Source organism: Balaenoptera musculus, chromosome 1, assembly GCF_009873245.2.
Source record: "Balaenoptera musculus isolate JJ_BM4_2016_0621 chromosome 1, mBalMus1.pri.v3, whole genome shotgun sequence".
In the NCBI taxonomy this organism is placed as follows: Eukaryota; Metazoa; Chordata; class Mammalia; order Artiodactyla; family Balaenopteridae; genus Balaenoptera; species Balaenoptera musculus.
The window spans coordinates 21,297,209-21,324,361 of NC_045785.1; the positions used below are offsets into that span (position 1 = coordinate 21,297,209).

Sequence of the window (27,153 nt, forward strand, 5' to 3'; positions counted from 1 at the left end):
TCCATATGGAGTTTATTTTTGTGTATGGTGTTAGGGAGTGTTCTAATTTCATTCTTTTACATGTAGCTGTCCAGTTTTCCCAGCACCACTTATTGAAGAGACTGTCTTTTCTCCATTGTATATCTTTGCCTCCTTTGTCATAGATTAGTTGACCATAGGTGCGTGGGTTTATCTCTGGGCTTTCTATCTTGTTCCATTGATCTATGTTTCTGTTTTTGTGCCAGTACCATATTGTCTTGATTACTGTAGCTTTGTAGTATAGTCTGAAGTCAGGGAGTCTGATTCCTCCAGCTCCGTTTCTTTCCCTCAAGACTGCTTTGGCTATTCGGGGTCTTTTGTGTCCCCATACAAATTTTAAGATGATTTGTTCTAGTTCCGTAAAAAAATGCCATTGGTAACTTGATGGGGATTGCATTGAATCTGTAGATTGCTTTGGGGAGTATAGTCATTTTCACAGTGTTGATTCTTCCAATCCAAGAACATGGTATATCTCTCCATCTGTTGGTATCAACTTTAATTTCTTTCATCAGTGTCTTATAGTTTTCTGCATACAGGTCTTTTGTCTCCCTACGTAGGTTTATTCCTAGGTATTTTATTCTTTTTGTTGCAATGGTAAATGGGAGTGTTTCCTTAATTTCTCTTTCAGATTTTTCATCATTAGTGTATAGGAATGCAAGAGATTTCTTTGCATTAATTTTGTATCCTGCAACTTTACCAAATTCATTGATTAGCTCTAGTAGTTTTCTGGTGACATCTTTAGGATTCTCTATGTATAGTATCATGTCATCTGCAAACAGTGACAGTTTTACTTCTTCTTTTCCAATTTGTATTCCTTTTATTTCTTTTTCTTCTCTTATTGCCATGGCTAGGACTTCCAAAACTATGTTGAATAATAGTGGTGAGAGTGGACATCCTTTTCTTGTTCCTGATCTTAGAGGAAATGCTTTCAGTTTTTCGCCATTGAGAATGATGTTTGCTGTGGGTTTGTCATATATGGCCTTTATTATGTTGAGATAGGTTCCCTCTATGCCCACTTTCTGGAGAGTTCTTATTATATATGGGTGTTGAATTTTTTCAAAAGCTTTTTCTGCATCTATTGAGATGATCATATGGTTTTTATTCTTCAATTTGTAAATATGGTGTATCACATTGATTGATTTGCATATATTGAAGAATCCTTGCATCCCTGGGATAAATCCCACTTGATCTGGTGTACGATCCTTTTAATGTGTTGTTGGATTCTGTTTGCTAGTATTTTGTTGAGGATTTTTGCATATATATTCATCAGTGATATTGGTCTGTAATTTTCTTTTTTTGTAGTATCTTTGTCTGGTTTTGGTATCAGAGTGATGGTGGCCTCATAGAATGAGTTTGGGAGTGTTCCTTCCTCTGCAATTTTTTGGAAGAGCTTGAGAAGGATGGGTTTTAGCTCTTCTCTAAATGTTTGATACAATTCACCTGTGAAGCCATCTGGTCCTGGACTTTTGTTTGTTGGAAGATTTTTAATCACAGTTTCAATTTCATTACTTGTGATTGGTCTGTTCATATTTTCTATTTCTTCCTGGTTCAGTCTTGGAAGGTTATACCTTTCTAAGAATTTGTCCATTTCTTCCAGGTTGTCCATTTTATTGGCATAGAGTTGCTTGTAGTAGTCTCTTAGGATGCTTTGTATTTCTGCAGTGTCTGTTGTAACTTCTCCTTTTTCATTTCTAATTTTATTGATTTGAGTCCTCTCCCTCTTTTTCTTGATGAGTCTGGCTAATGGCTTATCAATTTTGTTTATCTTCTCAAAGAACCAGCTTTTAGTTTTATTGATCTTTGCTATTGTTTTCTTTGTTTCTATTTCATTTATTTCTGCTCTGATCTTTATGATTTCTTTCCTTCTGCTAACTTTGGGTTTTGTTTGTTCTTCTTTCTCTAGTTCCTTTAGGTGTAAGGTTACATTGTTTATTTGAGATTTTTCTTGTTTCTTGAGGTAGGCTTGTATAGCTATAAACTTCCCTCTTAGAACTGTTTTTGCCACATCCCATAGGTTTTGGATTGTCGTGTTTTCATTGTCATTTGTCTCCAGGTATTTTCTGATTTCCTCTTTGATTTCTTCAGTGATCTCTTGGTTATTTAGTAATATATTGTTTAGCCTCCATGTGTTTGTGTTTTTTACGTTTTTTTTCCGTGTAATTGATTTCTAATCTCATAGCATTGTGGTCAGAAAAGATGCTTGATATGATTTCAATTTTTTTAAATTTACTGAGGCTTGATTTGTGACTCAAGATGTGATCTCTCCTGGAGAATGTTCCGTGTGCACTTGAGAAGAAAGTATAATCTGCTGTTTTTGGATGGAATGTCCTATAAATATCAAATAAATCTATCTGGTCTATTGTGTCATTTAAAGCTTGTGTTTCCATATTAATTTTCTGTTTGGATGGTCTGTCTGTTGGTGTAAGTGAGGTGTTAAAGTCCCCCACTATTATTGTGTTACTGTCAATTTCCTCTTTTATAGCTGTTAGCAGTTGCTTTATGTATTGAGGTGCTCCTATGTTGGGTGCATATATATTTATAATTGTTACATCTTCTTCTTGGATTGACCCCTTGATCATTATGTAGTGTCCTTCCTTGTCTCTTGTAACATTCTTTATTTTAAAGTCTATTTTATCTGATATGAGTATTGCTACTGCAGCTTTCTTTTGATTTCCATTTGCATGGAATATCTTTTTCCATCCCCTCACTTTCAGTCTGTATGTGTCCCTAGGTCTAAAGTGGGTCTCTTGTAGACAGCTCATATATGGGTCTTATTTTTGTATCCATTCAGCAAGCCTGTGTCTTTTGGTTGGAGCATTTAATCCATTCACGTTTAAGGTAATTATCAATATGTATGTTCCTATTATCATTTTCTTAATTGTTTTGGGTTTGTTTTTGTAGGTCCTTTTCTTCTCTCGTGTTTCCCACTTAGAGAAGTTCCTTTAGCATTTGTTGTAGAGCTGGTTTGGTGGTGCTGAATTCTTTTAACTTTTGCTTGTCTGTAAAGCTTTTGATTTCTCCATCAAATCTGAATGAGGTCCTTGCTGGGTAGAGTAATCTTGGTTGTAGGTTCTTCCCTTTCATCTCTTTAAGTATATCATGCCACTCCCTTCTGGCTTGTAGAGTTTCTGTTGAGAAATCAGCTGTTAACCTTACGGGAGTTCCCTTGGGAACTCCTTATGGGAGTCGTTTTTCCCTTGCTGCTTTCAATAATTTTTCTTTGTCTTTAATTTTCGCCAGTTTGATTACTATGTGTCTCGGCATGTTTCTCCTTGGGTTTATCCTGCCTGGGACTCTCTGCGCTTCCTGGACTTGGGTGGCTATTTCCTTTCCCATGTTAGGGAAGTTTTTGACTATAATCTCTTCCAATATATTCTCGGGTCCTTTCTCTCTCTCTTCTCCTTCTGGGACCCCTATAAATGCGAATGTTGTTGCATTTAGTGTTGTCCCAGAGGTCTCTTAGGCTGTCTTCATTTCTTTTCATTCTTTTTTCTTTATTCTGTTCCGCAGCAGTGAATTCCACTATTCTGTCTTCCAGGTCACTTATCCGTTCTTCTGCCTCAGTTATTCTGCTGTTGATTCCTTCTAGTGTATTTTTCATTTCAGTTATTGTATTGTTCATCTCTGTTTGTTCTTTAATTCTTCTATATCTTTGTTAAACATTTCTTGCATCTTCTCAGTCTTTGCCTCCATTCTTTTTCCGAGGTCCTGGATCATCTTCACTATCATTATTCTGAATTCTTTTTCTGGAAGGTTGCCTATCTCCACTTCATTTAGTTGTTTTTCTGGGGTTTTATCTTGTTCCTTCATCTGGTACATAACCCTCTGCCTTTTCATCTTGTCTATCTTTCTGTGAATCGATACCTGTTTCTTAAACAAGATAATGGATGTAGAATGCTGTATTAGTTTCCTATTGCTGCCACAACAAATTACCACAAACTTAGTGGCTTAAAACAACACAAATTTATTATCTTACAGTTCTGTAGATCAGAAGTCTGACATGGGTCTCACCAGGCTAAAGTCTTGACAGGGCTATGCTCCTTCTGGAGGCTGTAGAGTAGAATCCGTTTTCTTGCAATTCCCGCTTTCTAGAGATTGCTGTATTTCTTCACTCGTGACCCCCTTCTTCCATCTTCAGAACTGGCAATAGCAGGTCAAGTCCCTTTCATACCTACATCTCTCTACTCTCTGCAGCCAGGAAAGGTTCACTGATTTTTTTTTTTTTTTTTGATGTGGACCATTTTTAAAGTCTTTATTGAATTTGTTACAATACTGCTTCTGTTTTATGTTTTGGTTTTTTGGCCCGAGGTATGTGGGATCTTAGCTCCCTGACCAATGATTGAACCTGCACCCCCTGCATTGGAAGGCGAAGTCTTAACCACTGGGCTGCCAGGGAAGTCCCAAGGTTCACTGATTTTAAGGACTCGTGTGATTATATTGCGCTCACCTGGATAATCTAGGCTGATCTCCCCACCTCAAGGATTTTAACCTTAATCCCATCTGCAAAGCCCCTTTTGCCACCTACCATAACATATTCATGGGTTCCAGAGGATCAGGACATGGACGTTTGTAAGGGGGCCGTTGTTCTGCCTACCACAAGTGCAAGGTACTGTGCCTCGCTCTTTGTAAACCCTCAGTAAGTGGCGCTCGTTCAAGGCCCTCGGTACTCCGGGAAATTGCAAGCTGAAGATGTGAGCCCTGGGCACAAGTAATTTAAAGCCTGGTAGGAAAATCAGAGGGGTGAGGACAGAAATGATTCTGATCCAGAGTGACCAGAGTCATGTGTGGGGTTTCCACCAAGTGCTGTGGGAGAGTGAGAGGCCTCAGGTCAGTAAGTGGTCTGGCAAGTTTGAACAGAGTGAATGTGTCAATAATGTATTTAAGTGCAGAACCCAGAAAGAAATGAGGATCAACTCAAATGAGAATCTTTATAGGACAACGGGTAAGAAGGAAGGAGAAGGCAGAGGAAAAGCCTCTTCTGCCTAGAGAGTCAGGGAATTAGATTTGTTCATGTCTCTTGATTCTTCCCACTAGTCCCCCTGGACTCACTTGTTCATTATGCAGCAGATATGTGCCAGGCACTGTACCTGGCCTAGGGGATACAGTAAACATAGTACACAGAGGACACTTCCCTGCAGCTCAGTGTGGTGAAGCAAAATAACCGTGTCAACACAGAGCCATAATACAGTGTGACAGTAGGAGCCCACAGGAAGGATGTGCCTCCTTCCCAGATTTACAGGGTGGGAAAGGCATCTTGAGGGAAGTGCCGATAAACTGCGACCTGAAGAATGAGTTAATCAGGATGCTCTGGGCCACAGGTAACAGCCCAACTCAAGTGACCTTAAACAATAATGAGCAGACTGGCTCCTGACTGGAAGCCCAGGAGTAGGGTAGGCATCAGGGTTGGTTACTCTGGTCACTTTGGCTCCATTTTTCTGTGATTCCCTTGGCTGGGCTTTCCTCTCTCTGTTTATTTCACTCTCAGGCTGGCTACCCTCGTGGTCACAAGTCCAGGAGTCACATTAGGACACCCAGCATCCAGAGAAAGAAAGCCATCTCTTTCATAGACTCTCTCCTGAAAATGAGAAAACTCCTTTTCCACACACTCCCAGCAACTGGTCCCCTTGCATCCGATTGGGGTCACAGGCTCATTTCTGAGCCACTCCCTGTGTCCAAGTGCATGCCATGTCCAATTTGGCTTAGATCTAAGTTCCTGAACCTATCACTGTGGGAAGGACAGTGAACTTACACATGGTCTGATTTGGGCTGGGCAGATAATGAAATGAAAATCAAGGTGCCATTAAGAATGAGGGAGGCTGAGGGAAAGAAAGAACAGAGTGTAGGAATGGAAGTGACTTGTTCTCTCCTTCTCCCATGTAAGACTCGTTTCTGCCACTTCATACCTTCTGCTTTCCATGGATTCTGTTTCCTCTTAATTCTAGCTTTGCCATGACTTCTCTCTGCACATGCTTCCAACTTCAGCATCTGTCATTAACTGCCTCACTTCTCCGTGTCTCTCAGTTCAAATCCCCAAGCTTAATTTACCTCACTATACCAGGCTCCACCTACTTGGAAGTAAGCTGCAGAAGATCTAAATACAAGATTTATTTTGTATACTGCTCTGCCCCCAGCATCTGAACAGTACCTGGCATGCAGTAAGTGCTCGATGAATTAAATATGTGCCAAGTGAAAGGAAGATCAGCCTTCTAGCTAATCGGCTGCCTTTCAGTCAGTTGCTCCTCTGCCAGATTTTCTGTGGCTGAGGGGGTGTCCCTTGAAGGGACTGTTGACATGTCCCCTCTAGTGGTAGGAGCAGAAATTTGTTTGGATATAACTTCTACTACTATTATCTGAACTTCAGTTTACTTTTCTGCAGAATAGGATCAATGAAATCTGCCCTTTATGGCTCAGAGGGGTTCAGTATCAAGTGAGATCATGAATATGAAGGTACTTTATATATTGTAAAATGCCAGGCAGTGTAATTCAATCCTGGTCACTCACATACGCCTGGAAAACACTGATGACGGAAAGGCTATTTTACCTGTTCACTTCCACTTCTTGATGTCGAGTTATCCAGGAGAACCTCTAATTGGCTCTCTTCTTGTCCCTCTCCATTTGCTCCCCCAGGGTCACTCAGGATGTGTCAACTGTCTGGAGTGGAATGAGAAAGGAGAGTAAGTATGAGCTCTGACACCTAGGGGGTGCTGGAGAATGGTATGGGGAGGTTGGGAGAAGGGGACTTTCCTTCCTCTCTGTAGATCTAAGGAAAAGAGTGGACCCAAGAGAGGAGACTGCTGCTCTCTGCTATGTGCTTAAGTTTAGTTCATCATTATCAATACACAGTTAAACAATGAATCCCAGATAGATGGAAAGTTGAATGACCTTCCAAACCCTGTTTTTTTGATAAGCTATTGCATTTAAGGAATGATGAGAAATTCTCAGGACAAAATAGAAGAGAATCAATCACTGTTTACAAGATAACCTTATATTCTGTGACATCTCCTGTTCTTCAGGTTCTGTGTAGCCTAAGTCCTTATCAACTGGGAAACATGGGATAGAGGAAGGGGGGCCCAGGAACTTGAGGAGAGGTCAGAACTGTTCCTTCTCTCTACTTGCAGCTTGCTGGCCTCTGGTTCTGATGACCAGCACACGATTGTGTGGGACCCGCTGCACCATAAGAAGCTGCTTTCCATGCACACGGGACACACTGCAAATATCTTTTCTGTCAAGGTGAGCAGGATAAGCCACAAAGCAAGTGAATGGTGTGACTGGGCTGTGCACATGGTTGTGTTTGCATGTGTGTGTCCCATGTATACCCTGGGGTCACAGACATCTTTGTGATCTGAGCATCTGCTGGTGATTCCTGAAATTCCGTCTCTTTTCCATGCTCTGCTTCTTCTCTTAGAGCCAAGAGGCCAGCTCCAAATGAATTTGTACTTATACGTGAGTGGTGATGATGGGAGGTATGGTTCTGAGCATGAACTTCAGTAGCAGGCAGACCTGTGTTTGACTCCCTTATCTGCTCCTTGGAAGCTGTGTGAACTGGGAAAATCACCTGACCCCTCTGGGCCTGTTTACCCATCTGTAAAAAGGAAGTAGCTAAGGAAAATCCCCCACATTCATGAATAAATGAGTAAATAAATAATTTAACTAAATAAGGAAGTAGCAATCCACAGCGCTGATGTTACAGTTCAATGAGATGATCGATTTAAAAAGCACCTGTCACAGGTGATTTTAGCTGTTCTACTTTTCATAGGAAATGAGTCTGCTGATTGTTGGTGGAGGGGAGTTGAGCTGAGAAGAGGCAGCGGACTTAAAAGACTTCAGACCTCTGAAGACCTGTTATGTGGAAGTGACATGAAACTTGTGCCTCTCGGTCCCAGAGAACAGACCTAGGAATAGTGACTGTTAAGTTTTCAGAAGCAAATGTAGGCCTGATGAAGGAAAGAATTGTCTAATGCTTAGAGATATTTGAAAAAGGTAAAATGGGCCTTCTGAGGACGTAGTAAATGTCCTAGCACTGAGGTATTCCTCATTGGGAACTTTCATCTGCTAGGTTGAAGGCTGAAGGAAATGACCTTTAAGGACTTTCCAGCTCTGAAATTCTGTAATGGATGTATGTGAGAGTGAGGCTGTCCTTTGGAAAGCCTCACTAATCTAAGAAATATTTTCCTAATTAAAATCAAGATGAATTGCAAGATACCTGAAGAAGAAGATAGATTCAAGAGCTCAAAACCAACTTATTTCACTAATCAGAGCTTCTTTCCTAAGCTCTGATTCTCATCTCCTGTTCCAGGGACCAATCCTAGATGAATTTCTGTGATTTGAGAGACAGAACAATGCTGATTCACCTCTTGCATGATGAACAGAGACTGCTTTCCTCCCCTGAAAAGTGTTAGGTCCAGTTTAAATCTGTGGGGTCAGATCTGGGAAAGGGACCTAAGCTATCAGTCTGGTATCATAGAACACAAAATGTTGAGTTCAGAGACCAGAATTGGACAATGACCTTGATACTCCTTAATAGTAACACCCTGGGCAAGGCACTTATATTCACAGACTCTCAGCCTCCTCTTCTGTTATAAAAAGGTATAGAAAAGGGTTCCTCTCTCTTCTGGTAATAAAACACCACAGATCTATTTATTTAACCCACGAGCTCCCCCTGGTGGCATCTATAGTGTGGAACGAGTATGGCAGTGGCCACAAGCTCTTCCCAAGGGTTCTCCTGTTTATTTCTGTTGCGCGTGGGGTATATGTTGTCTCCAGCCAGGATTAAAGACTACTAGTTGTCCCTAAAAATGATCAAATTCCATCTGTTTCATCTAGCCCTTATCCTGGTGAGCTGTTAGAGAGGTGCATGTGGAAAGAGTGAATTGTTAAAGTCAAATGGGACTTTAGCTACTTAAATGCAGGAAAATGTCAACACCCTCTCCCCCACCCTCCCAGACCCCAGCACATTCAGCCTTGTTGTGGGTTGGGAGAAACTTTTCAACTAAGAAAAAAAGATAATTCAATCTTTCAAACTTAAGAAAGAAGAGAAGAACTCAACTAACACCAGACCCGAATATTTTTCTTCCTCAACACTAGGTGATAGAACTGTATACATTTTAAAAATTATTATTAATCAAAGTTATGTTTGTGGCTATTTTGACCTTGCCGTATGTGATCTGGAATATTTTGTTCTCAACTTCATCAGAATGATGGGGTTGTCCTTTTGAATAATGGCCACATAAAGATGTATTCTCGTGATGCTCAGCCCTTCCCCAAGTTCTGACTTTTGAGCCATTTCCAGCACTTGCCATTATAAGGAGTGCTGCTTGGAGCATTTCTGCACAGGTCCCTTTTTTCTTTTAGAATTATTTCTCAGAAGTGGAAGTTTTAGGTCAAAAGATAGAAATAGTTTTTATGTTTCTTGCCTATTGCCAGATTGTTCTCCAGAAATATTTGAACCAATTTAAAACACCCACTCCCTTATAACACTAAAAGTCCTTTTCATTTCAAGACTAATTTATTACTTAATCCCCAGGTTATTAAATAGCCATCATGAGGCATATAGGAGTCAGACAAACTTGAGTTTGAATTGACAGTCCTACTGAATGCTAGTGCCGAACCTCAATTTTTAATGGGGTTATTGTAAGTATTAATAAGATAAATTACCTGCTCGATGTCTAGCACATGGTAAATGCTTAGTAAATGGTAACAGCTATGATTATCATCCATTCAGCTCTTACCTGGGGAAGAATCAGAGGAAGAGGGTTCCTTAGGTAGTCCAGGTTGGCATAGGTCAGGACCACTCTGGCAAAATAAAGGTGCACATCCTGATTTTGACCTTTAGGCCTACAGGCTGATGCTCGAGATCCAAAGTTTTCTTGGATGGGCTCGTTTTCTTATCTGATATGGAGAGGGAAAAAAAGGTGCTAACATCCAGGCTAGTCTCCTTCCGTGGCCTAGCCCCACCACCTGCCAACCTCTTCTTCAATCTCTCCCAAGCAGTTCCTGCCTCACGCTGGGGACCGCATCTTGATCACAGGGGCAGCTGACTCCAAGGTGCATGTCCACGACCTGACAGTAAAGGAGACGATCCACATGTTTGGAGACCACACAAACCGGGTGAAACGCATCGCCACGGCGCCCATGTGGCCCAACACATTCTGGAGCGCTGCTGAGGATGGGCTTATCCGGTGAGGGCCTGAGGCAGGGAGTGGGGCCTGTGCCTCCCTGGCTCCCACTCCATGTTGGTTCCCCCTTTCTATCTGCCCTACTGCTTCCTTCCACAGGCCTGGCTCCTTCCCTCCAACAGAGTTCCAGCCTCATTTGTCTGCCCAACACAGTTATCAGTGAACAAACTCCACTGATTTACTTACCCTATTCTTCACCTTCCCCACTTCTTACCCTCTCCTGAGCTTTCTTACCGTCTCCACTGGCTTTCTCACCATCTCAGATGCACCGTCTGCCCCCTCTGGGCTTTCATACTTGCTGTTCCCTCTAACTGGTTTTCTCAGTCCCAGCTCTTTCTCAACTCTTTCTTACCCTAAGGAGACAGCTTAAGAGTCACCTCCCGAGAAGCACCTTCTCTGACCATCCTATCTAAAATAGACACCCCACCATTGTTCTTTGTCTCCGTGCCCTAATTGTATCCTCTATAACTCTCATCACCCTCTATAGTTCTTTTATTTTATTTGCTTGATGGTTTACTTGTTTGTCTGTGTCCCTCACTGAGTCGTAAACTCCCCCAGCATTTTGTCTGTCTTGTCCATCTTGTCCACGTCTTTCTTGTCCTTGGTTGTGTCCCTAGAGCCCAGCACAATACCTGGCACATAGACGCACTTGATACACTTCCCTTGAACAGTCGCTCAATGGGCATATTCCTGGGAGGGGGATAGCCAGCCAGAAATGGTTAAGTGGACTCTTCCCCTTTTCACTGGCCTATATCGCGTCACACCTTTGCCTCTACTTCCCTTCTTCTTAAAATGGTCTCATTGCCTTTCTTTAACTCCTTTCTTCAGATATAACCTTAGAACATTTTCCTTATTTCCGCAATCTGCTTTAATTGCCTTCCTTGAGATACTATGAGACTTTGTGCCCTCTTCCCTGTTACAGAGGAGGAGGGGTATCTAAGTCATGCATGAACTAGAACTCAGACAGATCAAGTCAAGTCCTCCCTCTGTCACTCAGTGTCTGGGGCAAATCACTTCACCCCCCAGACCTCAGTTTCCTCATCTATAAAATGGGAATTATCATAATATCTCTTTTGTTGGCCTGAGCATTAAAATTGAGATAGTGCCCGTAAAACTTTAGCATAGTACTTAGCAGACAGAATGCACTTGGTCGGTGGCGGGTCCAACTGTCTGGTGCGCTGGTTGACCCTGACTGACTAGACTGTGCCAGGGCAGCAGGTAGAGGCTAAGCACCTAGGGCATGGGGCAGGAGCCTAAGCACTTAGGGGCAGGCACAGTCAGGGGAGGAGTCCTAGCAGAAGGTGAACACAAGCTGGCCTTCCAGACAGGATTTGGATGGGCAAGGAAAAGCAGAATGGACTCCCCAGCTTGAGCAGAGTTTGTGAAGGCATGGGTAAACGTGCCACATACAGGACACAGTTCTGAGGCTGTAACTGACCCACACTTAGAAAACTGAGGAGCAAGGTTGGAGAGGTATGTGAAATCATGTCTTGAAAACCAGACTGAGTAGTTTGATAGAAGTAAACGAAGAGTAGACTCAAGCTAAAAGTATTGAGGAATCTCTGCAATTTTTTGAGCAAGAAAGTGATGCAACAAAAACAATATTTTAGGAAGAGCAATCGGGTGAGGATGGCTTAGAAAGATAAGTGAACAATGAAGAAATTATTGGAGATGTTTAGGCAGAGGTGGGTGAGCACATGAATGATGCCCTCGCCATTCTCTGGATGTGCCTGTGTCCCAGCATCAAAGCAGTTCCCCAGTAGGAGTGTGCTGACGCTGGGTGGATGTTTTGGCATGACCTTTACCACCCAGATGGGACTTGGGCTTGTCCTGGCAGTTGGTGTTTCTAGGTAGCTCTTAGATGATCTCCAGATTTTCTTTTCTGTCACCTCTATACTTCTTTTGTCTCCTGCAAGAAACTAGATTAAGAATAGAATTATTCTTAATCAAGGAGCAGAGCAGAGCAGTTAAAATGCAGTCTTTCCAGCTCTGCACTATCTCAGCGCTGCACTTACTGCAGTGTCGTCCAGGCAAGTTATTTAGCTTCTTTGAACTTCTAGTGGTACCTAGGGATGGTGTGAGAATTTATTTAGATAATACATGTATAACACTTGGGAACAATACTGGACACAAAGCAATTTCTCACTAAGTGTTAGTAGTCAGTAGTAATAGTACTTAGTAGCAATAATATTGATATCTGTTAAAAAAAAGGGTTTAGTAGTATCTACCTTAAATAATTATGTTAGAATAAAACAGAATGTGTGTGAAGCCTACTATAGGTGCCTGGCACACTGGGCACTCAAGAAATGGGAGTAGTTTTTGACATTCTTAATTATTTACAAACAGGTTCAAAGCCCCTCCCAATTCCTTTGCATTTGGGCCTTGGCTTCTCCCCTGCCTTCCACCCACGGACACAACCCCCAATCCCTAACTGTGTCCTCTCTCACAGCCAGTATGACCTTCGGGAGAACAGCAAACACTCGGAGGTGCTGATTGACCTGACAGAGTACTGTGGCCAGCTGGTGGAGGCCAAGTGCCTCACCGTCAACCCCCAGGACAACAACTGCCTGGCAGTGGGGGCCAGTGGGCCCTTTGTGAGGCTCTATGACATTCGCATGATCCATAACCACAGGTATGAATAGCACGGCCTCCCATGGGCAAGGGAACCTGGAACCTGCTGCCCCTTTCCCTCATTGCCATGCCCTCTTCTTTTTGAGGTGGGTCTTTTTTGCTTTTTTTTTTACATTTTTTATTTCTTTAATGTTGTATCTATTTCATTTATTTATTTGTGGCTGCATTGGGTCTTCGTTGCTGCGTGCGGGCTTTCTCTAGTTGCGACGAGTGGGGGCTACTCTTTGTTGCGGTGCGCGGGCTAATTGCGGTGGCTTCTCTTGTTGCGGAGCACAGGCTCTAGGCGCGCGGGCTTCAGTAATTGTGGCACATGGGCTCAGTAGTTCTGGCTCACGGGCTCTAGAGCACAGGCTCAGTAGTTGTGGCGCACGGGCTTAGTTGCTTTGCAGCATGTGGGATCTTCCCGGACCAGGGCTCCAACCCGTGTCCCCTGCATTGGCAGGCAGATTCTTAACCACTGCGCCACCAGGGAAGCCCTGAGGTGGGTTTTTTTAATTTTGTGATTCTTTTTTAAAAAATTTAATCCATGCTTATTTTGGAAAATGTGAAAAGTGTATTAAAGAAATTACCCATACTTCATTACCTGAAAGAAATCACTGTATATAGTATTTTCTGCGTGTTCTTTCACTATGAGTGTATGTACAGTTATAATTTTATACATGTAATTCCTTTATTTGTACATATAAATCTACTTTATTCTTTTTTTTTTTAAACAAAAGTAGAATATACTCAGAATCTCCACAGAAGTCCCAGACCTGAGCGGCTCCGCCAGCTTGGGTTTTCAGTGGACTCCTGGGACAAGTGCAGAAACTTCTGGCCTGCATTACTTTAATTTGTGGATTTGGGTGACCACTATTGCTCTTCACAAACTGCATGACTTAGGGTGGACCTTGAGCTTTTAGCTTCCTCATCTGTAAAATGGGAGTAATAGGGTGGCCATGAACCAAGACAAGTAAGCAGGACCTACTTATAGAGCACTGTAATGTATGTGTCCACAGCTGTCTAGTTGGTGGACCTTTGGGGGTGCTGAGATAAGAAAGGTACCTCCTCCTGTATCTCTCCAGGGGTATACACTTGGGTTTTTCTCCAGGAAGTGTGGTATGGTCTAGCCAGGAGTAGTGTTAGGCATTATAATCTATATGGTTTGCCTTCCCACCAGAAAGAGCATGAAGCAGAGCCCTTCAGCAGGTGTGCACACCTTCTGTGACCGGCAGAAGCCCCTTCCGGATGGTGCAGCCCAGTATTACGTAGCAGGTAGGGCTCAGCCCAACTCTGGCCCTAAACTCTTGGCAGGGTGTTGATTGTCTCTGGGGCAGTGCAAGGAGGCAGCATGGCATGGTGACCAAGAGCAAGGGGTTTAGAATCAGGCAGACCTGGGCTTTGATGCTGACTGTCAGTGACCAGCTATCATATAACCTCTGGTAAATTACTTACCCTTGAGGAGTCTTAAATTTCTTTTCTGTAAAATGGGGTTGTAATGACTCAATGAGATAAAGCATATAACACAGTTGGCCCAGTTCATACAGTAAGGGCTCAACACTTGTAGTTGCTTTTCTGATGAAGATGATGGCTATCATCATTGATATGGTTGACTTCTCACAACTCCCTGCCCCTTTTGGGAGGGATTGGAAGCCTCACACTAGGGTAACAGGGCTGTTCCCTGCAGGTCACCTGCCAGTGAAGCTGCCCGACTACAACAACCGTCTGAGAGTGCTGGTTGCCACCTATGTGACCTTCAGCCCCAATGGCACAGAGCTGCTGGTCAACATGGGAGGAGAGCAGGTATGGACGGCTGCCCAACGTGGCTCTGCCCTTCCCCCTCCCACCCTCATATCCATCAGCCAGGGCTGTGTACCCCACAACCCCTATGATGAGGCAGACAAGAAGCCTCATTGTAAATGACGTTACTGTGAAATGTGGAAGTGCCATGGCATCTTTGGAATTCCTAGAGAGGTGCCCTGGCCTTGAGTGTAAGGTATAGAACTGACAGACTTGTCTTCAGATGCTGGCCTTTTGTTTACTAGCTGTGTACTGTGACTTTGAACAACTCTCTTCATTTTCCTGAACCTTGGTTTCCTCATCTGCTATTTTCCTAGGAGGAAATCCTGGGGCTCAGAGCATGCAGCCAGGCTGCAGTTTAGGGCCAGCTTTGGGAAGTGTTCTTTGATAACGGCAGGTTGCTAACCCTTCTGTTTACCATCTCTCAGTCAGGATATTTAGTAAGCCTTGCATAAATTCATTTACTCTACAAAGTCACTGAGTACTTACTCTGGGGGTAGCATTATCATAAACACGAGGGAAACAAATGTGAAATATGATCCATCCTAGGCTGATGGGAGTGACATGGCAAGTGAAACCGTTGATGACATTTAAAGCCAAGGTGTGACACAAGAGAAATGGGATGGAGACTAGGTGAGCCCTTGAGTTCAGAAGAGGGCTCTGGCTTCAGATTGCTTAGCCGTCACCTGGCTTAAAGGTAGCATAAAGATGAGTGGCGAGACAGTCTAGCAGAATGGTTCGGAGCCAGACAGACTCGGTTTTGGGTCCTGACTCTGCCACCTGCTGCTTTTATGGCCCTGGATAAATTAATTAAAGTCTAAGCCTACATTTCTTCATCTGTTCAGGGGGTGATGATAATAGTACCTTTTCGTGGGGGGGTTTCTAGGATGAAATGAAAAAAAGCCATATAAAACACTTAGCAGAGGTCCTGGAGCAAAGTAAGAATTCAATAAATGGTAAGTAATAATAGCTAATATTTACTGAGGGAAGTAACTAGCAGTGTTACTTTGGGCAAATTGCTTCTCTGCTCTGAGGCTTCAGTTTTCCCATCTATAACATGAGACCTCTGAGAACCTTGTTGACCTCATAAACATGTGATTCGAAGTAAGGACAGTATTTCAAGCCATCCACCCTAAGGGCCAGGAACTGGCGAGATTTTCCTGCCTGAGGTTTGCTGCATAGAAACACCCCTTCTCCCTCACTTGATGGTTCCCTGCTCAACACTCAGCTGTGCTCCTGAGAGCCACCCAGGCCTCGCTCACAGCCCAGCCACATTCTTGCCTCACAGTGTCCATTCTTTTCTTGACCCCTGCACTCTAGGTCTATTTGTTTGACCTGACTTACAAGCAGCGGCCGTACACCTTCCTCTTGCCTAGAAAATGCCACTCCTCAGGGGGTAAGTTCTCCCTTCGGGTATCCTTTAGGGCATCTCTGCTGGGGAGCATGAGTGTATACTGCCTCTGCTGAGAAGCCTGCCACTTACCTTGTGCTGGCTGTGATCCTGCAAAAGGAGTAGATTCTCTGAAATAACACTGTACAGTAAGAAGGAAGGTAATATTAGGTCAGAGAGGTCTGTCAAAGGGGTTTGCGTCACAGCCCTTTTCACTTCCCTCAGAAAAAGCAGGTTCTTTCCATGGCTTGGCTCTTGAGGGCCTGAAGTAATTGTCTTTCCCTTCTCGTCCCAGCCCAGGCTCCTCATTGATTTCTTCCTGGGGCCTACAGTTGATTGAGGCACCTCCTCACCCCCCACTCCCATCCCCACCCCCAGCTAATGCCAAGTTGAAGTTATGGCCCTCTTCAGCCAGCAGAGGGCGCACAGGCTTTTCTTTATGTCCTTGCCTGCTTTCTGGGAATAGACCTACCCTGGAGGGCTAGCCCCACAATGGAACCATCAGACCCTGTGGTGGAAGCTGGAGGGCTGCTGAGGAGAAACGAGGACCTCCTCCTAAGTTGTTGCTGTTCCTTTCTGCCCACCCCCTCTCAGAAGTTCAGAATGGCAAGATGTCCACCAATGGTGTGTCCAACGGTGTGTCCAATGGCCTGCACCTTCACAGCAACGGCTTCCGGCTGGCAGAGAGTAGGGGGCATGTCAGGTGAGGCCAGCCTGACTTTCCCAACCTTCCCAGCCCCAGTTACACCCCACTGGACTGGAGGGAGGGCGCGTCCTGTAAACCTTCCTCCTGACCGCCCCCCAGGCATACACCCCAGAGTCAGGGGACTGGGACAAAGAGGCTTCTGGACTGTGGCTAGTGGTCCCGGTGCCACTTCTTCCTGGTAGGACTCCAGTCATGCTCAATCTGAAGCTCTGGTCCCTTGATACCAGTAGCTGGCGTCAGGACCCAGGGGCTAGCTCCTCTTAGCACTGGGCTCCCTCCTATAAAGCGGTCGCACACAGACGGGCCTCCCCCATTATATTTCCTCCATTCATAGCATCTTCTAGCCTCTGTTCACTGCCAGGCCCTGTGCTGGGCTTTGGATACAGAGGTGCCCAGATCCTCTAGCCCTTGAGAGAAACGTAATTTACCTATAGAGAGATCCATGGGAGGCACTTGGGTGGTAACGAGGTTCGGCTCAGCATGGAGGCTGTAGGTGTCAGCTACTTTCATGCCCAGGAGTTTGATTAAGAATTCCCTTAAACCTGTCCAGGACAGCTTCATTTCTCCCTGTTTTTTTTTTTTTCCCACTGGCTCAGAGCATCTGGAATTGTGACCATTACCTATCACAATAACCCAGGCCAAGGATAGGAGTGGTACCCTCTTTTAGATGACAGTGCAGATCCCAGGGACCGGGAAAACCTGAGTGGCCTTCAGGCAGGGCTACAGACTTCCTGAGAGGCTTCTCTGGCCTTCCTTGGTTGGCCTGACTTGGCTCTGCTTCCTGCACAGCCCCCAAGTAGAGCTGCCCCCATACCTGGAGCGTGTGAAACAGCAAGCAAATGAGGCTTTTGCCTGCCAGCAGTGGACCCAGGCCATTCAGCTTTACAGCAAGGCCGTGCAGAGGGCCCCTCACAACGCCATGCTCTACGGGAACCGAGCTGCTGCCTACATGAAGCGCAAGTGGTGAGTGGGCCTGATGGAAACAAGCTGCTGAGGCATCCATGGAAGGTAGCAGTGACATCCTGCTGCCTCTTAGGGCTTCTTAGGCCCAGGCTTCTCCTCCCCACCTCCAGGTTAGTGGTGGGCAAGTGCCTGACTTATTAGTCAGGAAGCCTCAAACACCAAGAAAGCTCACAGTTAAGTGGAACATGTTCACAAGTAGCTTCAACATGGTGCTTTGTTAGAAAATGCTGTGACCACTGGAAGTAGGAATTGGGAGAATGGTTAATCCCCACTCTTGGAGAATTGCGCCTTGAATTGGACTTTGAAGGAGCAGTAGAGTCTTGCTAGATGGAAATGAGGCATTTGGTGAATTCAGTTGGTATCTGTTTGAAATGATTCTGCAGCTCCTTGACCTTGGGGCTTGCTTTCCTATGCTCTTGGACCGTTCGGACCAAACACAAACAAGATCCTAGACATCCGAAGCTGTCTGTGGGTCTTGCTGAGTTGTAGTGGCTGGTGGTAAGGGAGTAGGTCCATATCCTGAAGAACCCTTTATCTTTGGAGACCATCAGGGCCCCTGGCCCCTCTGCCTGCAGCACCAGCAGGCAAGCAGGCAGGCAGACCCCATCCCCCAGCCAGGGCCAGGATGGGAGATGGATAAAGCTGGGCCCACAGCCATTTCTGCTCCGTCTGGCATCCCTCGGCTCTGCCCAGACAGACAGGCCAGCTGGTGTGCCATCGTCTGGCTGCAACTAGGCAGGCCAGAGAGGGAAGCTTAAGAAACCCACCCAAGTCAGCAGGATGGTGGATGGGGGTTCGGAACGATGCTGCCCCCACGGGCCTTAGCTCAGGCATCAGGCGCTCGCCAAGGGCTCAGATGGCAGCCAACCCCAGGAGACGACAGCTTTGGGGCCATCCTGAGGTGTGCTGCCCCTCTTTCCCAGCAGGTGGGTAGAATGCAGTGGTGTTCAACCAGGCTCTAGGCTAAGAGCTGTCTCATTCCTGCATTCTTGCTAAGAGAGACTGATGATTTCCCAATCCATGGGTACCCTCAACATGTTCTCTGAATTCCTACTATGCACTAGGAACTAGGGACACAAAGTTATGTCACTCTGAGTTCTTGTGCTCCAGAGTGCCCAGTCTCTGGACAGGGGATAAAGATGTGGACATGCTTCATCACCAGAGAGGCAGGAAGCAGTAAGTCTTTGAATGATCAGGTGAAGTGCTGTGGGCATCAAGAAAAGTGAGGTCACTTTAACGGGGGATCAGGGAAGCGCCAGGAAGGTGTGATGTCTGAATGGGCTTTCAGTGTCAGCAGGCTTAGACGGGAGATGCAAGGAGGAGCGGACTGTGGGGGAAGGACATCCCCAGGGAGATGAAATGGTGTGAACAAAGGCGTGGGGGTGGGGGGCTGACCGAAGAGCTTGTTTGCAGAACAACAAATCCATTTGGCTGGAGCCGAGGGTTCGGGCAGGGACTGGCAGGAGATGAGTCTGTGAGGTAGCCTGGGGCCAGCCTGGGAAGGACTTGGAATGCAGAGCGGTGGCGTTTTGGCCTTGATTCAGTGGACAATGGGCAGCTACTGAAGAGTTTTGAGCAGGAGAGGGCTGTGCTGAGGGCTGTCCTTTCAGGGAGATTGATCTGGCAGTGAGTCTGGATGGGTGAGCCCTGGGGCCAGCCTGCTCTCTCCCCAGCCCCACATGCCTGCCAGTGACCCCTAGAATGTCACATTCTGTCCCGGGCCAGTCTCCCCAGGGCTGCCATCTGCTCCTGGATGCAGTGGGAGTGGCCACCCTCTGGCCCCTGGCTGCTCTCTGGTCTGGCTCTCTCCAGGAGCTCTGAGGGGCACCTTGCAGGCAGCAATTGGGTTTCCAAACAGCGCCTGCTCCTTCGTCCCAACCACCCGTTCTGATGCAGGCCGTGCCATCGAAGCACTCTGTCTCCTGCCCGCCCCCACCCTGGCTGAGCTGCTTGCTCCTGGTCTGAGCATGGCCGCTCCAAGGACCGGGGGCTTCCTCTGAGTGCTGTAGGAGAAGGAGGGTCGGGAGGATAGCGCCCACGTTGGGCCTGCTCTGGCCCCGTGCAGGGGAGTCGTGAGCTGTGCCTTGGTGGCGGGACCGTCAGCTCCAGGGAGTGCTGCTTAGCACAGTTGGGTCCTAGGCCCCCCTCAACCCAGCAGGAAAACAAAAAACAAAGAAACCCCCACAGCTCCCAAAGGAGAAGTGGCTCCTGTGACCCACCTGGCTCTCCAGATAAGAGGTGGGAACTGGTCTGTGGAGCTGGGGGAAGGTGTATTTTATATTCCGGCACAGGGTGGGAGAAGGAGGGGCTTTTTCTTTGGCCCCTCCCCACCCCCCCCAAAACCATTCCCACTTCCCCATATCCATCCTTTGGGAGTTTGGAGAAGTCCGTGTGGGTGATTTGGAGCTCCTGGTGCATGCCCGCCCCCCGCCATCAGCTTCCAGAGAACTGACTCTGCCAGACTGTCAGGCCCCATCCTCCAGCCCTGGGAGGTAGAGGCCACAGCTGCTGTGGATCAGTCAGCCAGGACAGAGGGGGGTCTGGCTGAGGGCTTGCTGCCTGCTGGTCAGACCCTGAGTCCCCAGCCTGGCACTTCTGGCTTCCCCGGACCACAGAACTGTCCTTGAGGGCCCCCCGCCTTGGACATGGCTTTGAAGGCCAGCCGGGGGGATTTGAGGAGGTGGATAGAGGAAGGGAGAAGGAGAGCTTGGGGAGCCTGAGGCGGGCAAGATGCCAGGCCTTCTGCTGCAGAGCTGCGGGTGCCTGAGGTGAGCGGGTGCGCAGTTGCACTCTGTGTCCAGCAGAGGGCAGCCGGACACTGGTTTTTGCCTCCCACCCACCTCCCACTCTCTACCTACCCTGCCAAGACCTCGGGGCTCCTGGCTTGCCTCCTTAACCTAGTCTGTCTCCTGGGGAGCAAGGCCTGGGCTGAGCCAGGATTCTCTTCATCCCCAAGTACCCTTCCCCTGAGATCTCTCAAAGGTGGGCTGGGGTGGCCACAGGAAGCACAGGAGACGGAATGGGGACTCCCTGCTTGCCACGTGGCCCCACCTCCAAGCCACATTCCCCTGCCTTCCCAGGGATGGTGACCACTACGATGCCCTGAGGGACTGCCTCAAGGCCATCTCCCTAAACCCGTGCCACCTGAAGGCACACTTCCGCCTGGCCCGATGCCTCTTTGAGCTCAAGTACGTGGCTGAGGCCCTGGAGTGCCTGGATGATTTCAAAGGGAAGTTCCCGGAGCAGGCCCATAGCAGCGCTTGTGATGCACTGGGACGCGACATCACGGCCGCCCTCTTCTCCAAAAATGATGGTGGTGAGTCGGCACTGAGGAGGGGTTGCTGTCACTCTATCTATTTGAGGTGCTACAATGACATTCTGGAGAGGACATAGTTCTGAGATAGGAGAGGCCTAGGCTCACATACTGATTGAGAAGCCACATGACTTTGAGACAGTCACTTGGTCTCTTTGAGACAAGGATTAGCAATACCATGTTTAAGGCACCTGGTGTATTCCCCCTGGGACTCAGGATAGGAGTCAGCTGAGCCCAGTGTGCCTCGCAGGTCATTCTCTTCTGCTCACAGACAGGGCCTTGGCCATTCCATTGGGATCTGAGTTCGGGGTAGTTGGCTGGGATGCATTTGCTCCAGTTTGCATGGGTGCAAAAGAAACAGCAGCACAGGGCAGTAGAAATGCCGTGGGCACAGGTGTGGAGCCTCAGTTCCAATCTCAGCTCTGCCATGTGAAACTGTGTGACCTTGGGCAAAGCACAGCCTCTCCGAACCTGCTGCCTTACTTGCAGAGAGCATTCGAGGCCCTGCCCAGCTCACCTGGGTAGCACTGGAGAGTAAACTAGGTAGTTGTGTGGTCTACAAACATGAGAGGGGAGCTCACTGAGGGCAGACATGGATCCTCCCTGTCTCCTTTGCAGTTTACTAACCACGGGTTGATTCATTAGTCTGAATAGTGCCAGGCACTGTGCTGGGTCATGGGAATATATCTGGGAACAAGTCAGATGGAATTTCTGTATTCATGAGTCGATAGCCTAGTGAAGGAACCAAGCGATGAAGGAGAAACAAAGAAGGCCCTGCGGCCCTGCTAGGGTGCAGGTGTGGTGGGGAGGGCTTGATGGCAGTCTGGGGTTCTTGAGGAAGAGACATTCAGGCTGAGATCTTGAGGATGCGGAGGAAGAGTTAACTAGATGCAGAGTGTAGCTGTGGGAGGTAAAGAGTTCCTGGCAGAGGGACCAGCACGTGCCAAGGCCCTGAAGCAGGCAGGAACAAGGCACTAAGAAGACAGGTATGATTTTACTCAAGGCACTTAACCGATTAGTACCTAATTTGGATCCATGATAACTTGTCTTCTAGAGAGGGAGGGCTTGACCTTACTGCCTTCAGACCTATGGATCTATTTAGAAAAATCACCCCCTCAAGGCTCTCTTGACAGTGCTTTACCCTCCCCTCCCTGCTTCTCACATCCACAGAAACAGACCTTGGGTCTGTGCATCCTTGGGGCTTCCAGACGTTATTCAGGGACCTAAGCCAAGGCCCTCCTGGCATCAGAGGTCTCCTCTTGAACACCCTCAAGGGCAGGATCCAAAGATGCTTCTTTCTCATAGTTGTTCCCAGTTTTCCAGGGAAGAGGTAGAGACGGGTAGCCCTACATTGCTTACCGCTTGGACGGAAAACAGGGTCAAGGGTGGGGAAAAAATGGGGGAGGCGAGAGAGGGACAGGACTCTCACCTTTCCTTGTTCTGTGCCCTCAGAGGAGAAGAAGGGAGCTGGTGGTGGTGGCAGCGGCCCCGTCCGCCTCCGCAGCACGAGCCGCAAGGACTCCATCTCAGAGGACGAGATGGTGCTGCGGGAGCGAAGCTACGACTATCAGTTCCGCTACTGTGGCCACTGCAATACCACCACGGACATCAAGGAGGCCAATTTCTTTGGCAGGTCTGAGGCCCTGAAAAGGAGGAGGGCACAGCCCAGTTGGCAGCAGGAGGTTGGGGTTGGGGGGGGCGGGGCATGGGGACACAATGCTTTCAGAAAAGTCTCACATCCCAGTTCTGCCTTTGTACCCTTGGGCAAATGGCTTCATCTCTGTGGGTCTCAGTTTCTTCACCTATAAAGTGAAAGCAGCCCTCCCCACTCAAGGGGCCATAACAAGGACTAATGAGGTAATCCAGAAAGCATCCAGTGCAGCACCTGGACTCTTGCTTACCCACACCTCCTGCTCCCTGTGTCCCCATGTGCCAGAGCTTGGTTTCTTTATCTGGATGCTTGGCGCCTTGGGCAAGCACCCTCATAGGCTGTCAGTCTTGGCAATCTTTTTTGCCTAGAACTGTGCCGCCGGTACTGAGGGACCTAGCCCATGTCTCAGACACCATCACCCCCAACCCTCCTTTGTAGATGATGTACTTTCTTTGGGTAGGTGGGATACATGAATGTGAATTAAGAATCTCCATCAAGATCCCTTCTAAATGTCAATGGTGTGTCAGGGGCAGATGTGCTGTAGGATTTTAGGGTCTGGATCCAGGAAGGCTAGGACTACTGAGGGAAGGCTTAGGCAGGAGTGTTCCCAGAGACCTAAGAGATGCACGATCTGGTCCTGCACCCAGGGTGCTTATAATGTACTTCGGGGGAGAGTAAGTAGGAGGGACCTAGGCAGTCCCTGACCCTGAGTTTAAGAGAACAGTTGAACAGTGACACCGCTCTGCAGTGTGGAGAGGATTACCATGTGCATGGGAGTTCCGAGTCAGGTAAAGACCCCAGAGTTCAGGGGGCTGAGTGGCTCCAGACTTCCGTGCTCTCCCTTTCCCTAAGCCATGCAGCCTCTGCTTGAGGCCACAGGGCAGTACCCCACCTGACCTCCCTGCCCTTTGCCCCCCCGCCAGCAACGCTCAATACATCGTCAGTGGCTCTGATGATGGCTCCTTCTTCATCTGGGAAAAGGAGACCACCAACCTGGTCCGCGTGCTCCAGGGGGACGAGTCCATCGTCAACTGCCTGCAGCCGCACCCCAGCTACTGCTTCTTGGCCACCAGCGGCATCGACCCCGTTGTGCGGCTGTGGAACCCCCGGCCAGAGGTGAGGGTGTGGCAAGGTGGCAGATGCCAGACAGGGAGGAAGGTAGGGATAGACCCTATGCGCGGCCTCCAGCTGAGCCCATGCGGGTTGGGAAGGGCAGTGAGTCATACAGAGGCTAGGAGCTGCTCGGATGAGTGAGCTCTCACCCCAGGGCCCCAGGCTGCATCAGGGTGGGAGCTAGCAAGCTCTGAAAGCTCCAGATGAAGTGGGCAATTCCAGGGGCAAGAGTTGTCTCCTGCCTTCCAGAGGCATATCCTTGAGCCAGCTGGCAAAGGTGAGACTCACATATGGGAAACAGCAACCAAGGACTGGGTGCGGGAGGGCAGGGAGGGAACCAGGTCAGCTCCAACACCACCTCATGAGAACGGTACCTCAGAGGCTCCCTAGGTACCCTGCCCCTCATATACCACTGCCTTGTGTCCCCCAGAAGCTGTGCAGAGGCCTGTCCCTCAGTCACACGAGAAGTATGTAGGTTTTAGAGTCTAATGGGCCTAAGTTTGAGTCCTGGTCCCTTCACTTACTGCCTGAGGGACTCAACCATCTCTGATCCAGGTTTTTTACCATCTGTACATTGGAATGGGAATGACAGCACCACCTCAAAAGGTTGCTTTGAGGATTAAAGAAGTGATGCCTGTAGTGTGTCCGGCCCACAGGGACACTTAGGACGGTGTGGTAGTCAGTGTGGGTAGGCAGGTGGGCTGGTTCCCCTGCCCTCTGCCCCACCTCCTCCCCCTTCCCAGCTGGCAAAACAGAAGTCAAGAGGTGTGTCTAATTTTCTATGAATTTTAAAGAGAGAAACCCTACAGGACCCTCCCCTGGGGGGAGAGGAAAAGGAGGATAAAGGAATCCTCGTTGGGAGTGGCAACAAAAGAGTGGGTGGGGGGAGTTGTATCTGTGCTCCCCCCTCAGGTATATAGTATGTGTGCCCAGCATATCCTGGTGTGAATCCTCCCTCACTTATGTCCACGTATGCCGCCCCCATATATATAACCCTATGTGGTGTGCTCCCTGTGTATGTCTTGATGTGGTATGTCCTCATCATTTTCCAGCGTGGGGTCTCCAGTGTATACCCTATGTGTATTCCCCCCAGTTTATATCCCAGTGTGTAGTGTCTCCTCCAAGTGTATATTACCACGTGCCCCCCAACCCCAATATGTACAACCCCGTGTGGTGTGTCATCTCCCTCACATACAGCCTGGTTGTGTGTGTGTGTGTGTGTGTACGCACGTGTGTGTGTGTCCCATACATATCCCAGGATGCGTTCCCCTCTACGCATGGACACACATGGATATACCCATATACATCTCCTGGTACGTACATGCCCTCTCCGTACGTGTAGCTCAGTCTGTGTGTGTGTTTCCCCTGCACATATATCCCAGTAGTATGTGTGCCTCCCCCCCACAGAGTGAAGACCTCACAGGCCGAGTTGTGGAGGACATGGAGGGCGCTTCCCAGGCCAACCAGCGGCGCATGAATGCCGACCCGCTGGAGGTGATGCTGCTCAACATGGGCTATCGGATCACAGGCCTGAGCAGTGCGGGCGCTGGGGCGTCTGACGACGAGGACAGCTCCGAGGGCCAGGTGCAGTGCCGGCCCAGCTAGGCCCTCCTCACCCTGGTCCCCAGCCCCTCCTACTGGTTGGGTCCTCCGCCCCGGGCAGGAGGTCGGGGGGTTCTGTTTTGGTTTGTCTTCCCCTTCCCCCCATTTTTTCATTTTCCCTGTTTTGTTTGTTAGTTTGGCATTGGGGGTGGGGATTGCTACAACTTGCTGGCTTTTGGACTTTTGGGCAATTGCCCCTTGACTGGCCCCAGCCCTGAGCAGAAGAGCAGGAGGAGAAGCCCCTCCGTATGCCCCCCACCACCTTGCACTTCCATGTCCCTGGAGGGCTCTGGCCTGCCTCAGGTGGCGAGGCAAGGGCTGAAGCTGTCTTCAAGGACTGCCCTACCCTTCAGTTGGCAGCAGAAAGGGGAGTGGAATTCCCAGTCCATAAGGGCTAGCCTTGACCTGTTACCATTCTTGCTTCTGGTGGGCAAGGCTAGCTCCCTCCTGGTCTTCAGGGAAGGTTCTGAAAAAGCATAGGGTGCCCCCTTCTTTGCAGAGCCACTCTGTCAGGGTGGAAACAGAAGTAAGGATGGGAGCCCTGGAGGGGCAAGGTCAAGCCACTGCTTCCTTGCAGTACAGCGTCCCTGCCCTCCTCCCAGGCACTGGCTCTGGGTCCTGCGCCTGCCCTCACTGGCCACCCCTGGGGGCTCAGCCTTTCCCAAGGGCCCTGGCAGTGTGGGGCACACCATTCCCCACCCATCTGTGCCAGCCCTTCTGCACTCTGGAGGGCCACTCTTCCTTCGGCGCTCTTCAGCCTCACTGTGACCTTTCTGCCAGAGCTCCCAGCCAGGCCTCCTCTTGCTGAGATGGCACTCCCTGCTAGGAGCCTTCCAGGCCCTCTGTGCCCTCCCTCCCATCCCACATGCTGAGCCGCCACAAAGACCAAAGAAGTGATGGCTTTTCTCTGTCCCCTGCTGCTCTGGGGGGAGGGGGTGGGTCTCCTGAGCCACTCGGATGGGGAAGTCCCTAACTCAGCCCCCGCCCTCCTCAGCAGCCTGAGCTTTACACTGGATGCAGCGGTCACCCCACCACTCACCAGACCTCCCTCTTTGCCCCTTGGCTCTCAGCTCAGGAGCTGCTCCTGGTAGTTGGTTCATCCTTCCTCCCCTCTCCCTCCTCGTTCCCCTCAGAGCTCACTTGGCTCCAGCCCTCCAGCTGCAGCCTCTGGGGAGAAGCAGCCTCCCTCCCTCGCTCCCTCCCTCCGCCCTGACTCTGCCAGGTGCCTCCTCTCAGTCAGGCTTCAGAAAAGCCCTGTAGACAGCAGGGCCATGTTAAAAGCTTTTTCACAGTTTTGAGAAGATGAGGGGTGGGAGTGGGGGGTGGTGAGGATAGTGGTGGGGGTCTGGCACCATCTCGTCATTGCTTTAATCCCAGCAACACAGGTGGCAGCCTCTCCCCCTTCCTCTCCACCCGCCCCTCTTCCCACCCCTCTCTTCTAGCTTGGTAATGAAGTATATTTATTGGTGAAGGAAACAGCTGCTGCTGCTTCTCCTGCTGCTGGGACTTGCTCCCCTGTCTCTTCTCCACGACCTTTCTCCAGCCGGGAGGGGAGAGCGGGAGTACTGGGGCTGGGCCCTGGGGCCCAAGGACTAGCAGGGGCCCCTTTGCTTTCCTGTGTTCGAGCCACCCGCCATTTCCTCTGTCCCTGCCTCCTGCCTGCCCAGCCTGGGCCCTGCCGTGTGGAGAGACACATAAGCCTTACTGTCCTCTGGGGGCAGGAGCCGAGCCTTTTTGTTGCTCCGCTCCCAGGAGAGTGAGGGTGACGCAATTGATTAAAACCATTTTGTTCTAGGTGTGGCTGGTGGCATT

At 48.5% G+C, this 27,153-nt stretch overlaps 1 protein-coding gene across 7 annotated transcripts in view; it reads left to right on the top strand.

Moving 5' to 3' along the window:
• The window catches only part of WDTC1 (WD and tetratricopeptide repeats 1), a 74,542-nt gene that overhangs the window by 42,585 nt on the left and 4,804 nt on the right, over positions 1-27,153 (top strand). For 4 of the 7 annotated variants that reach the window (XM_036831680.1, XM_036831519.1, XM_036831601.1 and 1 more), the window contains 13 exons: positions 6,646-6,692; positions 7,137-7,248; positions 10,006-10,196; positions 12,643-12,825; positions 13,984-14,078; positions 14,491-14,606; positions 15,924-15,999; positions 16,588-16,696; positions 17,489-17,662; positions 20,743-20,978; positions 22,428-22,608; positions 23,550-23,742; positions 25,147-27,135. In XM_036831680.1, coding sequence (XP_036687575.1) covers positions 6,646-6,692; positions 7,137-7,248; positions 10,006-10,196; positions 12,643-12,825; positions 13,984-14,078; positions 14,491-14,606; positions 15,924-15,999; positions 16,588-16,696; positions 17,489-17,662; positions 20,743-20,978; positions 22,428-22,608; positions 23,550-23,742; positions 25,147-25,344 — 1,911 coding nt within the window. In that variant the 3' untranslated portion in view covers positions 25,345-27,135. Of the gene's footprint in view, positions 1-6,645; positions 6,693-7,136; positions 7,249-10,005; positions 10,197-12,642; positions 12,826-13,983; positions 14,079-14,490; positions 14,607-15,923; positions 16,000-16,587; positions 16,697-17,488; positions 17,663-20,742; positions 20,979-22,427; positions 22,609-23,549; positions 23,743-25,146; positions 27,136-27,153 lie in introns of those variants that run through there. The other 3 variants (XM_036831837.1, XM_036831910.1, XM_036832001.1) reach the window with 2 other exon arrangements.